General features: G+C 41.5%; 1 protein-coding gene across 1 annotated transcript; it reads left to right on the top strand.

Annotated features, from left to right (window-relative positions):
* Positions 1 to 259: 259 nt before the first annotated feature.
* LOC121397176 lies at positions 260 to 14,363 on the top strand. The gene is made up of 2 exons (XM_041573431.1): positions 260 to 311; positions 13,203 to 14,363. The coding sequence occupies exon 2, from the start codon at positions 13,203 to 13,205 to the stop codon at positions 14,235 to 14,237; it is 1,035 nt and encodes a 344-aa protein (XP_041429365.1). The 5' UTR covers positions 260 to 311; the 3' UTR covers positions 14,238 to 14,363.
* Positions 14,364 to 17,290: the final 2,927 nt, after the last annotated feature.

Here is a 17,290-nt window from a genome sequence, read left to right as displayed (position 1 = left end):
CACCAGGTACTCTCACACTTATTCAGCATGCTCAGACTAAACATTGTAGTTCCTTCTCACAGGAGACCTCCCTTATAACAGTGGTTAAAGTTCACTTCCACAGAAATCTGAAAAGGAGCTGACATATGCATTTTAGCAAACATGTTTTGAAATTGTTTCAATTTTCCAGTAAAGCCTCTTTCCAGTAAATGCTTGCACAACAATAAAAACATGCCTCTATAAAGCCTGTGAGTTACTCAATCTAAACTAGATTGCAAGCTGTATTTGGAGAGAAGTGATCTTTCACACTGAATATAACTCTGGATACAAATGTAAGAACTTCAAAAACCCTCTAAGCAGTTAGTGGTGTCCAACGTATTTGATGTCGTTTTTAATGTGTTGAATATAATATACACAGAACTTGTAAAAGCATCTCTTAGGGTTTTGTAGATCTGTAAGTCCCATCACCAATTCAGATACTTTAATCATTTACATTTTGTTAGACTAGTGTTGAGTGGGCGGATACGTGGGGGTTTTTTTTTTTTTGCTTTTTTTGAAACAAAAGATTTGACTAGGATATGGTTCTTTCAGCTTGGATGGCCTTGTAGTAATTAAGCAACACTGAAAAACTATACAGTTTTGGGACCTGTTATCTAGAATGCTTGGGGTTTTCCGGATAATTGAACTTTCCGTAATTAGGATCCACGTACCTTAACTCTACTAGAAAATCATGCAAACATTAAATAAAATCCAACCAGTTCTGCTTCCAGTAGGAATTAATTATATAGTTGGGATCAAGTACAAGGTACTGTTTTATTATTACAGAGAAAAAGGAAATCATTTTTAAAAATTTGGATAAAATGGAGTTTATGGGAGAAGGCCTTTCTGTAATTCTAAACGTCGTGGATAACGGGTTTCTTGATAATGAATCCCATACCTGTACAGCACAATTTTATATATTTTCCATGGACACATGACCAATCACAGATTGGCCTTTACTGGTTACAATAAGACCTTGTTATAGTGTACAGTTCTTAAGTAAGACTTGGTGGTAGTACATAGTGGGTCACATTGGTGCTAATTCTACATTTCACATTTGATCCAGCATGTTTTTGTAAATTGAGGTATCATAGATAGGGATGTAGCGAACGTCGGAAAAAAAGTTCGCGAACATATTCGCGAACTTGCGTCAAAAATGCGAACGGTTCTCGAACGTCGCGAACCCCATAGACTTCAATGGGAAGGTGAATTTTAAAAGCTAAAAAAGACATTTCTGGCCAGAAAAATGATTTTAAAGTTGTTTAAAGGGTGCAACGACCTGGACAGTGGCATGCCAGAGGGGGATCAAGGGCAAAAATGTTTCTAAAAAATACATTGTTGACACAGCGCTGCGTTTTGTGCTGTAAAGGGCAGAAATCACACTACGTCACTCAGGTGATGTTTCTGGACACGGAATGTGAAAAAGCTCACACAGCTAGGTGGCACTTGGTTAAAGACTGGGCAAACAATGCCTGCAAGGGCAACGTATACAGTAGTGGATACGGAATATATTATTGCTGCTGTAAAAACATCACTCAGGTGATGTTTACGGACACGGAATTATTATTGTTATTTAGACAGAATGTGAAAAAGCTCACACAGCTAGATGGCAGTTGTTTGAAAATGAAGAACACACTGGGCAAACAATGCCTACAAGGTCAACGTATACACTACTACAGCAGTGGATACGGAATATATTATTGCTGCTTGAAAAACGTCACTCAGGTGGTGGTTCTGGAGACGGTATTATTATTGATATTTAGACAGAATGTGAACAAGCTCACACAGCTAGATGGCAGTTGTTTGAAGAACACACTGGGCAAATAATGCCTGCAAGTGCACTACTATTGGTGCACTACTATGAAGAACAGCAAACAGCACTGTACACGTTAAAGAACAGTAAGATAAGTAAAATAAAAAAAAAATTATATGTATATTAAAAAAAAAAAAAATTCTCGGGTTGGTGCTGCTGAACTACTAGGAGCAGCACAGTAGTACACCAGTCCCACTCCCCAACACTGCTAGACTAATAGCACTGGGCTCTTATAGTAGCAACTAGCAAAGTAAAAAACAAAAAAGAAAATAAAAGCAGTCCTTACAAGGACTATTGGGTTATTACAGCAGTCAGCAGATGAGATCAGAAGAGATCAGTGCCCACAGCAGGCAGCTACATACAGAGCACTGCAGTAGAAGGTAGATTACTAGCCAGCAAAGCTACCTAACCTAAAATGTCCCTCAAATCCCTGCAGACTTCTGTCCCTCCAATACAGAGCAGTATCAAGTAGATTACTAGCCAGCAAACTTACTATCATCTGTCCCTCAAATCAGTGAAATCAGTAACAGCTCTCTCCCTACACTAGCTCTTCCAAGCACACACAGGCAGAATGAAAAAACGCTGCAGGGCTTCAGTTTATATATGGAAGGGGAGTGGTCCAGGGGGTGTGGGGGTGGTCCAGGAGGGAGAGCTTCCTGATTGGCTGCCATGTATCTGCTGGTCTGGGGTGAGAGGTCAAAAAAAAGCGCCAGGTAAGGCGAACCCAAAATGGCGAACGTCGCGCGACGTTCGCGAACATTCGGCGAGCACGAACAGTCGATGTTCGCGCGAACAAGTTCGCCGGCGAACAGTCCGCGACATCCCTAATCATAGAATGTGCTCCCTGACTATTATAAATGCTAACCACTAAAAGACTTTCTATACACTATGGCTAAAATTGTATCTTCTCCTGGATTCACATATTTCCTTAGGATGATGGCACATGGGAGACTTTGTCCCCAATGGAAAGCTGATAAATCCTCTGAAAATATTTTTGCACAGGGATGAATAAATAATTTATCTTATTGTTCCCTGTCGTTTGTATTAATGTATTCTTTGAATGTACAAGTAGAACAAGTAGCTCCTCATAAAGAGATAAGGGCAGAAAAACATAACCAGAATTGTGTCATTGTATATGATACAGACTTGACCAAATTTCTCATGATATATGTAGGTGACTACATCATTAAAGGACCAGTAACACCAAAAAATGAAAGTGTTTTAAAGTAAAGAAAATATCATGTACTGGTGCCCTGCACTGGTAAAACTGATCTGTTTGCTTCAGAAACACTACTATAGTTCATATAAACAAGCTGCTTTGTAGCAATGGTGGAAATTGAAAAAAGGCTAAATGGCACAGGATAAGTAATGGACAACAGATAACATTATGTTCTACAGAGCTTATCTGTTATCTGTTGTGTAACCTGAGCTTTTTCTCCTTTGAATGGCTGCCCCCATTACTACACAGCAGCTTATTTATATAAACAATAGTAGTGTTTCTGAAGCAAACACTGCAGTTTTACCAGTGCAGGGCAACACTGCATTATATTTTTATTACTTTAAAACAAATTTCATTTTTTGATATTACTGGTCCTTTAAAATGTAATTATTCTAACATAGTTGCACGGCTGTACAATATGTCTGCCCATGCCTTCATCTCCTTTCACAGTTCCACATTACATCCTTCCACTTCTGCCTGTTATGTTCCCAAGTAAAACACTGCCCACAGGGATTCCGCTTTACGCTCTTTGGGGGGAATGTAATTAAAGACACAAAGAAGAAAAACTATTTGCACCAATAATCGCAATGTAATCTTGTTCCTTAAACTGTTGTTGCATTGCGAATTTCAATTGCGCACTCTTAGGGCTAGTCCACACGAGGAGATTCGGGGAGATTTTGTCGCCTGGCGACTAATCGCCTCGTCTTTTGCGCGACTATCTCCCCGAACTGCCTCAGCGTTTTTCCCCATAGGCTACAATGCAAAGTCGCCTGCGCTAATGCACACGTGGTGATGTGTTTTCTATAGTCACCCAAAGTTGCCTCAAGGCAAATATTTTTTCCATTACCGACTTTTATTACATTCCTCCATTTCTTTTGGGGTACCTGCATCTTCTGTATCTTCATGTTTGTATTCTGTTTACTTGCAGTTAGCACCCTCCATGCCACATACACAGAAATACTATATACACTACTTACTCCTACTTCTCTGATAATATTTTACTTGCTAAAATAAATGTCAATTGAAAGCAACGTTCTTGCCCCTTCTGATGGAGACATCCATGTCCACCTCTGAAGCTTACTCTCACTGACTCTTGTGGTCTGAATAGAGTCTCACAGCAGAGTTGCCAGAAAGCTTCATGGTGAAACCTCCTAGAAGTGGCTACTTCCCCGACTGCATTGTGTCTGGCATCACACTGCCCATTTCTCTCCTGCCCCCACTGGCATACACATACAGTCTCCTGGGTCATTAGTCTGTGCTTGGGATAGAGCTGCCCCTGCATCTTGGCTTCCTTTCATCTGAGGTGAGCTATGATATGTCTAGCTTGGCTCTACACAGTCAAAACAACAGACATTGTATTCACCTGGGCCAAAGTTGGGGAGGCACTTTCTTTAGGGTTCTGCAAATATTTGTGAACGCAGAAACACAGTATGCAAAGTTCAAAGAAAGACTGATTGCAGCTTTTTTGCACTTTGCACAATGTGTTTCTGTGTTCACAAACATTTGCAGGGGATCTATCGTGAAAATCAAATTCTCCTAATGGATAGTTGAGGTGGAAATAATAATATCTTTAAATATATTTCTTTAGCGGAAATGCTTACTTTTTTTGTAAAATGACATATTACTACATGCAATGAGGGTGCTTTCACTGAGAGACAGTTCAAGCTACTGCTGAATGGGAGTGGCTTCTCACTAGCTATGATGTCACTTAGCAACTAGCAAAGTCCCACCCTCCTCCATGCTGAATAGCATCCTCACACTTAGGGGCACATTTACAAAGCTCAAGTGAAGGATTCGAATTAAAAAAACTTCCAATTTCGAAGTGTTTTTTTGGCTTCTTCGACCATCGAATGGGCTACTTCGACCTTCGACTACGACTACGAATCGAACGATTCGAAGTAAAAATCGTTCGACTATTCGACCATTCGATAATCGAAGTACTGTCTCTTTAAGAAAAACTTCGACCCCCTAGTTCGGCAGCTAAATGCTACCGAACTCAATGTTAGCCTATGGGGAAGGTCCCCATAGGCTTGCCTGCGTTTTTTTGATCGAAGGATATTCCTTCGATCGTTGGATTAAAATCCTTCGAATCGTTCGATTCGAAGGATTTAATCGTTCGATCGAACGAATAATCCTTCGATCGTTCGATCGCAGGATTTGCGCTAAATCATTAGACTTCGAACGATTTTAGTTCCTGGTCGAATATCGAGGGTTAATTAACCCTCGATATTCGACCCTTAGTAAATCTGCCCCATACTGTTACTCTGGAAGCTCCTTGTGAGAAAAGTAAGGCTGTCAGGTCTGCACATTCTCTCAGTTAAGTACACCAACTACCACCACAAAAAGGAGGGAGAGCCCCGAAGTGTTTTATTGTATTCTATTGGTGTAAAGTATTCTCTATCTGGGAAATGTGATGGGAAGATCTGGCTGCTCTGATTCTGAAGTGCTTATTATTTTATTCCTTTTTGTTTGTAAATTTCCCAAATGTCCCATGTTTCGATGCTGCAGCCTTTTGGATTGCATAGCTTCCATTAACCTAGGCACTATCTCTCCCTACTATACCTGCTATCCCACAGTCACACTCCCTTCCCAGAGACTATTATCCCCACTGTTACTATAGGCACCATCTCTCCCTACTATACCTGCTATCCCACAGTCACACTCCCTTCCCAGAGACTATTATCCCCACTGTTACTATAGGCACCATCTCTACTATACCTGCTATCCCACAGTCACACTCCCTTCCCAGAGACTATTATCCACTGTTACTATAGGCACCATCTCTCCCTACTATACGTGCTATCCCACAGTCACAGTCCCTTCCCAGAGACTATTATCCACTGTTACTATAGGCACCATCTCTCCCTACTATACCTGCTATCCCACAGTCACAGTCCCTTCCCAGAGACTATTATCCCACTGTTACTATAGGCACCATCTCTCCCTACTATACCTGCTATCCCATAGTCACACTCCCTTCCCAGAGACTATTATCCCACTGTTACTATAGGCACTATCTCTCCCTACTATACCTGCTATCCCACAGTCACACTCCCTTCCCAGAGACTATTATCCCACTGTTACTATAGGCACCATCTCTCCCTACTATACCTGCTATCCCATAGTCACACTCCCTTCCCAGAGACTATTATCCACTGTTACTATAGGCACCATCTCTCCCTACTATACCTGCTATCCCACAGTCACACTCCCTTCCCAGAGACTATTATCCACTGTTACTATAGGCACCATCTCTCCCTACTATACCTGCTATCCCACAGTCACACTCCCTTCCCAGAGACTATTATCCACTGTTACTCTAGGCATTATCTCTCCCTACTATACCTGCTATCCCACAGTCACACTCCCTTCCTAGAGACTATTATCCACTGTTACTATAGGCATTATCTCTCCCTACTATACCTGCTATCCCACAGTCACACTCCCTTCCCAGAGACTATTATCCACTGTTACTATAGGCATTATCTCTCCCTACTATACCTGCTATCCCACAGTCACACTCCCTTCCCAGAGACTATTATCCCACTGTTACTATAGGCACCATCTCTCCCTACTATACCTGCTATCCCACAGTCACACTCCCTTCCCAGAGACTATTATCCACTGTTACTATAGGCATTATCTCTCCCTACTATACCTGCTATCCCACAGTCACACTCCCTTCCCAGAGACTATTACCCCACTGTTACTATAGGCACTATCTCTCCCTACTATACCTGCTATCCCACAGTCACACTCCCTTCCCAGAGACTATTATCCCACTGTTACTATAGGCACCATCTCTCCCTACTATACCTGCTATCCTACAGTCACACTCCCTTCCCAGAGACTATTATCCCACTGTTACTCTAGGCACCATCTCTCCCTACTATACCTGTTATCCCACCGTCACACTCCCTTCCCAGAGACTATTATCCCACTGTTACTATAGGCACCATCTCTCCCTACTATACCTGCTATCCCACAGTCACACTCCCTTCCCAGAGACTATTATCCACTGTTACTATAGACACCATCTCTCCCTACTATACCTGCTATCCCACAGTCACACTCCCTTCCCAGAGACTATTATCCCACTGTTACTATAGGCACCATCTCTCCCTACTATACCTGCTATCCCACAGTCACACTCCCTTCCCAGAGACTATTATCCCACTGTTACTATAGGCACCATCTCTCCCTACTATACCTGCTATCCCACAGTCACACTCCCTTCCCAGAGACTATTATCCACTGTTACTATAGGCACCATCTCTCCCTACTATACCTGCTATCCCACAGTCACACTCCCTTCCCAGAGACTATTATCCACTGTTACTCTAGGCATTATCTCTCCCTACTATACCTGCTATCCCACAGTCACACTCCCTTCCTAGAGACTATTATCCACTGTTACTATAGGCATTATCTCTCCCTACTATACCTGCTATCCCACAGTCACACTCCCTTCCCAGAGACTATTATCCACTGTTACTATAGGCATTATCTCTCCCTACTATACCTGCTATCCACAGTCACACTCCCTTCCCAGAGACTATTATCCACTGTTACTCTAGGCATTATCTCTCCCTACTATACCTGCTATCCCACAGTCACACTCCCTTCCTAGAGACTATTATCCACTGTTACTATAGGCATTATCTCTCCCTACTATACCTGCTATCCCACAGTCACACTCCCTTCCCAGAGACTATTATCCACTGTTACTATAGGCATTATCTCTCCCTACTATACCTGCTATCCCACAGTCACACTCCCTTCCCAGAGACTATTATCCCACTGTTACTATAGGCACCATCTCTCCCTACTATACCTGCTATCCCACAGTCACACTCCCTTCCCAGAGGACTATTATCCACTGTTACTATAGGCATTATCTCTCCCTACTATACCTGCTATCCCACAGTCACACTCCCTTCCCAGAGACTATTATCCACTGTTACTATAGGCACCATCTCTCCCTACTATACCTGCTATCCCACAGTCACACTCCCTTCCCAGAGACTATTATCCCACTGTTACTATAGGCACCATCTCTCCCTACTATACCTGCTATCCCACAGTCACACTCCCTTCCCAGAGACTATTATCCATTGTTACTATAGGCATTATCTCTCCCTACTATACCTGCTATCCCACAGTCACACTCCCTTCCCAGAGACTATTACCCACTGTTACTATAGGCACTATCTCTCCCTACTATACCTGCTATCCCACAGTCACACTCCCTTCCCAGAGACTATTATCCCACTGTTACTATAGGCACCATCTCTCCCTACTATACCTGCTATCCCACAGTCACACTCCCTTCCCAGAGACTATTATCCATTGTTACTATAGGCATTATCTCTCCCTACTATACCTGCTATCCCACAGTCACACTCCCTTCCCAGAGACTATTATCCACTGTTACTATAGGCACCATCTCTCCCTACTATACCTGCTATCCCACAGTCACACTCCCTTCCCAGAGACTATTATCCCACTGTTACTATAGGCACCATCTCTCCCTACTATACCTGCTATCCCACAGTCACACTCCCTTCCCAGAGACTATTATCCATGTTACTATAGGCATTATCTCTCCCTACTATACCTGCTATCCCACAGTCACACTCCCTTCCCAGAGACTATTATCCCACTGTTACTATAGGCACCATCTCTCCCTACTATACCTGCTATCCCACAGTCACACTCCCTTCCCAGAGACTATTATCCCACTGTTACTATAGGCACCATCTCTCCCTACTATACCTGCTATCCACAGTCACACTCCCTTCCCAGAGACTATTATCCACTGTTACTATAGGCTATCTGCTATCCACAGTCACACAGAGGTACTGCTATCCCACAGAGACTATTATCCCACTGTTACTATAGCTGCTGGCTATCCACAGTCACACAGAGACTATTACCACTGTTACTATAGGCTACTATACCTGCTATCCCACAGTCACACCAGAACTATTATCCCACTGTTACTATCATCTCCCTACTACCTGCTATCCACAGTCACACTCCCTTCCCAGAGACTATTATCCACTGTTACTATAGGCACCATCTCTCCCTACTATACCTGCTATCCCACAGTCACACTCCCTTCCCAGAGACTATTATCCCACTGTTACTATAGACACCATCTCTCCCTACTATAACCTGCTATCCCACAGTCACACTCCCTTCCCAGAGACTATTATCCCACTGTTACTATAGCACCATCTCTCCCTACTAACCTGCTATCCCACAGTCACACTCCTTCCCAGAGACTATTATCCACTGTTACTATAGGCACCATCTCTCCCTACTATACCTGCTATCCCACAGTCACACTCCCTTCCCAGAGACTATTATCCCACTGTTACTATAGGCTCCATCTCTCCCTACTATACCTGCTATCCTACAGTCACACTCCCTTCTCAGAGACTATTATCCCACTGTTACTATAGGCACCATCTCTCCCTACTATACCTGCTATCCTACAGTCACACTCCCTTCCCAGAGACTATTATCCCACTGTTACTCTAGGCACCATCTCTCCCTACTATACCCCCTCACTAAGGATGTTATCTCCACTTCTTATCTAGATGATGCTGAATATCTGTTAAGTCCCCTACTCAAGGCTCTAGGCTACACAGCCTGCATAACTGAGGTGCTGATTTGATTCCCCATAGTCTTTTGTTACCTACTAGGACAGTATTTATTTTAGGTCTTCACTTTAATAGCCATCATTTTAGTCCATCTCAAGAAGAAACTCTGCATGTAGCCTTAGATCCCTTTATATACCAAATTAAACCACAAACTACTGAATACATTTTATAATTCAACTTTGACGGGTGCCCTGCTAATACTCTCTGTATACCCCGCTGATCATTTCAATATGCCCCTCTTATCCTGACCAAATGCGCCCCTGATCGCAATGGAATGCCCCACTCATGGCCTCTGAGTGCCCAGGGAAACCCTTTTCTAATTTGTTGCCTATATGAAACTACCCAATAAAAAAACTAAAAGAGACTTGTGCCTTTCACTGCCATCTTCTAAAAAGCGCTTACTCATATAGCTGTAAGCATTGGCACAGGTCTCTTTTAGTTGGCTATTGGGTAAAATATTTACATATAAAATACAATGGAGAAAAAACACAATTTATATATTTTACCTTGCACAATTTTTTAAAAAGAGAGGCGCAATAAATGAGGATATGCCTGCAAGGAGAATGTGTTTCGTGGGCCTAATGTCCCAAAAAAAATTGCAGGTGAAATACCTGTGCCGAGCCTAGCAACCAATAAAAGAAACCTACTCCTGTCAATCAAAACACGACCGTGACCTTGAGCTCAGTGGACTAATGATGCAGAAAGAATGCAGTGAGTCAGCTATAAATCTATAGCTACTAAACTAAACATAACTTTTAATCAATCATATTTAAAAAGTTGACTGTTTTTATGTGATCTACATTGTATTAAAATTTTATTTTTGTGATGGTTCCCCTTTAATTGCTACAAGACAAAGGAATGGACTAACAACTCTGATAGAGAAGTACTGCATGTGCCAGTAATACAGCTAGTAATTAGTTGCAATATGGTCACTAATGGACCAAGTAGTGGAAGCCTATAATAACTGTAAATGATAAGGATATTAGAAGTCACTGACGGGTTGTTCTGTGACCATATAAAGGCACAAGGCTGCAGGCTGAGTTATACAGGGAACTCTGAGTATCACTCATGTATTATAAGGGATAATATACCCCCTACTGTAAATGATAAGGATATTAGAAGTCACTGAGGGGTTGTTCTGTGACCATATAAAGGCACAAGGCTGCAGGCTGAGTTATACAGGGAACTCTGAGTATCACTCATGTATTATAAGGGATAATATACCCCCTACTGAAAATGATAAGGATATTAGAAGTCACTGAGGGGTTGTTCTGTGACCATATAAAGGCACAAGGCTGCAGGCTGAGTTATACAGGGAACTCTGAGTATCACTCATGTATTATAAGGGATAATGTACCCCCTACTGTAAATGATAAGGATATTAGAAGTCACTGAGGGGTTGTTCTGTGACCATATAAAGGCACAAGGCTGCAGGCTGAGTTATACAGGGAACTCTGAGTATCACTCATGTATTATAAGGGATAATGTACCCCCTACTGTAAATAATAAGGATATTAGATTATATATTACTGTATAATGGGGGTTATTTGTTCTGTTAGAGCCAGAGAACTGACAATTTATTGCAGGTTGGGAGTAAAATCCTAATACAGCAATGCAGTGGTTCATGCATTTATCTTGTCCTCCAGGGACATTTGGGGTGCAGGATGAGGTGTTTCTAAGTATCCCATGTGTACTGGGGAGTGTTGGGGTGATGGCGACAGTAGAGCATCTGCAGAAAGACGCTCAGATTTGGGAAACGCATTTTATTCTCCAAACAGATGTGTTGCCTTTATTTTTATACCAAGAATGATTTTTGTTCTACAGACTTTTGTGTGTGCGTTAGGGAGATGGTGCTGCTGCTGTACACTATGTACACTGTGTCTGCCTAGGCCATTGGATAATAAATAGCTGCCAGTGCATTCTGGGTTATGGCTGGGCACTAGTTATCATGGTGCCTCCAACTGGTTATTATGGGATGTTACCCCTAGCTATAGTGGTGACATTTGGATTTGTGCCCAACGGAAGCCTTTGACTATTAGGGGTAGTTGGGAGTTGTAGTTCATTTGCATATTTCTAGCATTTTATAGAGGACAAGTTCACCCCCACGTGTGAGTCTGAGGAAGGGTGGGGGGTACAAGGAACTGCTAGTGGCACAGGCAGTGGGGGAACCAGACACAATCATGGTGGTAAATGTGAGCAGTGCTCAGGACTGATACCCACTGGGAATGAATGTGTCCCACTGCTCAGCTCCAGATCTTTTTGACCCACAGACACAACTATCTGGGGTGGGGTAAATGTTAGTTATCAGTATCAAGGAGTAAGACATTTTTTGATGCCAGCTTACACATTGGTATTTCAGTGGCTTCAAAGGCTCCTTCGTTCCGTTCCCTTATAGGTTCCTGAAGAAACTCCTTCTCTCCCCCCTGAGCCAGTCCCCCCCCCCCTCTGAAAGCAGCACCCATAGTTTGATAAGTTTAAAAGCTCCGTGTTTCACAGTAACCTGCTCTCCTTCTGTAGCTCCCCCTCCCCTTTCCTTATGTGGAAATAAAGGTGAGAAGGAGTTTCTTCATGAATCTATAAGGGAACGGAACGAAGGAGCCTTTGAAGCCACTGAACTACCGATGTGTCTTTACACAGCACTGACTGACTGACAGCACGAACAGCCAATGAGAGAGAGGACAGAGCAGTTATGCAGAGAAACCCGACCCGACCTCAGAGCTGGCCAGAGGCAGGTAGAAGAGAAGCAGCTAGAAATAGATTCACTATAATGACTGGAATATATTAAAAAATATACATTTTTTTTTAATACATTATATTTAGACATTTTAATTACTTGATGCAACAATTCTTTTTACAAATTTCTAATTTCACGATAGATCCCCTTTAAGCTCCATTTTGGAGCATACAGACCTGTGGTCTGCACTTAGAGTGCAGAGCAGAGGGAGCTATCAGTAAATAAGCACTAGTGCTCTTGTACTTGTGCCCCTTGACCCCTATGGAACAACATAAAAAAATCTGGTTAAAACGACCATATAGGTGGCATATTAAGTGACCACCACCCTTCCTTAAAAAAATATACAAAACTATTTATACAAATTTCAGAAAGCTAATATGTTCAGTGGTATCAAAATATCTTTAATCCCTGGGTGGTTCACATAGTACATTGTGACAGTAATACATCAGTCTGTTATTCTGCATAAAAATGAGGTTTTGGCAAAGTAGTTTGTAAGTTACCCTACCCAGAAGTTACCCTACCCAGAAGTTACCCTACCCAGAAGTTACCCTACCAGTTACCCTACCCAGGACTGGTACTGGTACCAGAGGCGGGATATTGATGTTCCTTCAAGAGGATGTTCCTTCACTGGTGCTATGAATATGTTGCCAAAGTTTTGGCTTTAATGTATTTTTATATGTATCAGTGTTACATAATATATGAATAGCCACTGACTTGTCTGTATAAAGAAATGTCTTTTTTCTTTAACAGATGTTCCTCAGATCTGTTGCTGACTTGCTGCTGACTGCCGCTTTGCTGCACCTGCCTTTGGCTTTATCAAAGGAAGTTTATACTACCAGCCATGGTGGGACTTGCATAGGTACCTGTGGAAGAGAAAACTCAGATTACTATTGGTGCAAACAGAAAGGTGTCAATGGATGGTGGGATTACTGTTCCCCAGAGGAAGGTTATGATGTCTATTACAGGCCATGCTTATCAGCTTGTCAGGTGTTGAAGGATTCCATATATGAGCAGTGTTTTACAGATAATGGCTGGAGTAAATGTGGACATGTAGTTGAAGAGTTTGAGCTTTACTATACCCCAAGTCACTTTCTGTGTGAAACTGAGTGTATCTTACATGAAAGTTATTATAGATGTACAGACATACTTGGACATGAAGAGAAGTGTTCACCATCAAATGATCTAACCACAAAAGGAGAGCCATGCCGAATAGATCACCCATGTGGTTCACACGGTTACAGTTATACCTGGTGCTACACAGATACCAGTGATAATTGGGATTACTGTGGAAAAGTTATTAGCGACTGTGAGCGAAAACGATATAAACGTGAAGATGGAGATGAAGAGGTCTGTAGAATAACTGATTCTGGAAACAATCGTCAGTTGGTACTAACAGCCATCATCGTGCCTGAAAATAATTTCCGCCAACCATCACGAGCACAATTTACAGAAGCTTCCCATCTCATTAACACAGTCAATGCTAACTTTTGTTTTCCCAATACTGCTCGTACTGTTGCCAATTCTGAGAATATTAGAATGGATATGCAAGGAACCTTTGAACGTGATGGAGTTAGGTATATGAATGTACAACTTCAACTCAACGAGCCAAGGCAAGGATCCTCGTCAAGACATTCCACAACCATCGCTCAAATCCTTTTCCCACACGATTTCAACATCGCTGTCTTTTTCAGATACATAAGGAGAGCCCTGCAAACCAGCCTGCGTAGTGCTTACCATGGACCTCCTGTAAGGATTTTCATAACCATGAACCATATTGACCATTGATGGGCAATATGACCTTTTTCTGATCTATATATACATTTGTAAGGTGCATTTGCTTATAATCTGTTTCTTGACATAATCATTTGATCCTATTATCCCTCCAGAAAATAAAACCAAAAATAAAAAAATCGCTGGTCAAATCTCATGAAAGTCTGTTCTCATGTTTCTGTTCGAATTCTTTTATGTTACCATTGTACATAGAGTGGTTGTAACTTCCGGCAGTATGTGGATATTGGAAGTTAAGTGCAATGTGCAAGCATTTGTGCATGTCACACTATCAGATCTACAAAGCAGTGCTTCCCCCATAATTCTAACATAAGAAAAGACGACACAAAATATGACACTAGTAGACGTGGGAATCCTGAATGGTGCTCAATGCATATACAGGAATTATTTGCACCATGCCAGTATAACACTTAGGGGCACATTTACTTTGCTCGAGTGAAGGAATAGAATAAAAAAAAACTTCGAATTTCGAATGTTTTTTTTGGCTACTTCGACCATCGAATTGGCTACTTCGACTAAGACTTCGAATCGAACTAAAAATCGTTCGAATATTCGACCATTCGATAGTAGAAGTACTGTCTCTTTAAAAAAAAACTTCGACCCCCCTACTTCGCCACCTAAAACCTACTGAACCTCAATGTTAGCCTATGGGGAAGGTCCCCATAGGCTTTCTAAGGTTTTTTTGGTCGTAGAAAAATAGTTTGATCGATTGATTATCGTCCGATTCGAAGGATTTAATCGATCAGGTTTTCGTTCGATCGTTCGATCAAACTAATTGCGGTAAATCCTTCGGCAGTCGAATATCGAGGGTTAATTAACCCTCGATATTCGACCATATGTAAATCTGCCCCTTAGTGCCAAACACTGGGATGTCTTTTACAGACAGGTTTACAGGTCATGATATAAAGGGGCCGATTCATCAAGAGTCGAATATCGAGGGTTAATTAACCCTCGATATTCGACTAGGAACTAAAATCCTTCGACTTCGAATATCGAAGTCGAAGGATTTAGCGCAGATAGTACGATCGAACGATCGAAGGATTTAATCCAACGATCGAAGGAATATCCTTCGATCAAAAAAACTTAGGAAAGCCTATGGGGACCTTCCCCATAGGCTAACATTGACTTCGGTAGCTTTTAGCTGCCGAACTAGGGGGTCGAAGTTTTTTTTAAAGAGACAGTACTTCGACTATCGAATGGTCGAATAGTCGAAAGATTTTTAGTTCGAATCCTTCGATAGTCGTGGTCGAAGGTCGAAGTAGCCCATTCGATAGTCAAAGTAGCCCAAAAAAACTTGAAATTCGAAGCTTTTTACCTTCGAATCCTTCACTCGAAGTTAATGAATCGGCCCCAAAGTGTGCCTCTTCTTGCTTGTGTTTCCCTGCCTGCTGGGCTTTGCCAAGGTAAAAATCCAAACTCAAAGATGAATGTATCATGATGAGTTTCAGTCTGTGCACCCTGACACCCCATACTGTGCACCTTTGAATAATGTGTAACATATGAGGTAGGCAGGGGACAAAAAAATCAGGAAACAAGGCAGTGCAATTCTTATAGGATAACACCAGCGACATCATTAAATTTACATATGTAATAGATACTGTACAAAAAAAAAAATTACTAAAATTTTTTGTTTAAAGCTTAAATAAAACTAGTGATTATCCATACTGTCCTAAACTTCCAGTTATCAGTGTCCATTGAGACCAAATTTAGCTCTGAAAGTGCACAAAAGCTGGGGCAAATTCATTGTAACAAAATAAGCAGAGAAGTAGCCAAAAGCAAAGGCTTATAAGAAACAAAATTGAAACGAGGCAGTGATTAGTTATTTTATCCTGTCAATCATGGGGAGGAATCTGTTCCTGGTTTGTTCTAAATCAGTATTCTTCTCTGTAATTCAAAAGAAATACATGGAAATAAAATGATTACAATAATAAAACTGACATCATTTACAGATAGCAAGACTGGTTAAACTCCTCATCGAGTCCTTAGTTTGAAGAGCCCAAATCCATTAAAGGGGTGGTTCACCTTTAAGGTAACTTTTATTATGTTATAGAACGGACAATTCTAAGCAACTTTTTAATTGGTTTTCATTATTTTTTTTATAGTTATTTGCCTTTTTCATCTGACTCTTTGCAGCTTTTAAATGGGTGTCGCTGACTCCCTTCTAAAAAAACAAATGCACTGTAAGGCTACAAATGTATTGTTATTGTTACTTTTTATTTCTGATCCTTCTATTCAGGCCCTCTCCTACTCATATTCCAGACTCTCATTCAAATCAATGCATGGTTGCTAAGGTCATTTGGACCCTAGTTACCAGATTGGTTAAGATGCAAATTGAAGAGCTGCTGAATAAAAAGCTAAATAACGCGAAAACCACAAATAATAAATAATGAAAACCAATCTCAGCATATCACTTGCTCTACATCATACTAAAAGTTATCTCAAAGGTGAACAACCTCTTTAAGACTCACACTTTGGTAATACTTTTGTCTTGTTCTGTCCAACTTTTATTTTGACTTTTTCTAGTATCTGCCATCTCAGTTGGGACACCCCATGGCTATTTTCAAAAAATTTTTTTGCCAAGGTAGTTTCTTTTCTTTATTAATAATTACTGTCCACCCCATGGTTCTTCTTTAAATTCTCCTCCTGGGGTGGCTAATAATTGCGGATGGTGGATTTATGTTCGTTAAGCTGTGTCTTTATTGGCCGGCTCGTTTGTCCCACATACGCTAAGCACACGACACTTTATGCAATATATAACATCTGCATTATCACATGTAAAACACCCTGGGGTCTGATGAAGGGCCTTGCCCTGAAATGTTACATCACATTCATCAATAAATGGATTTATTCTGCTTGTAACAGTCTCGTTGTCCTGTTTTCCAATTGACTTGCTAATAATTGGGGTGGGGGTGTAATGAAAATTCTAAGGGGCAAATTCACTAAGGCGCGAAGCGCCGAACGATAGCGTTAATTCGCTAGCGTTTGGCATTTTCGCTACTGCGCAAATTCACTAACAAACGCTGGCGTAGTTTCGCTAGTGTTACTTCGCA

This window comes from Xenopus laevis, chromosome 8L (assembly GCF_017654675.1).
Source record: "Xenopus laevis strain J_2021 chromosome 8L, Xenopus_laevis_v10.1, whole genome shotgun sequence".
In the NCBI taxonomy this organism is placed as follows: domain Eukaryota; kingdom Metazoa; phylum Chordata; class Amphibia; order Anura; family Pipidae; genus Xenopus; species Xenopus laevis.
The sequence above is the reverse complement of the archived record's forward strand: the minus strand, read 5'-3'. Positions and strand labels throughout refer to the sequence as shown.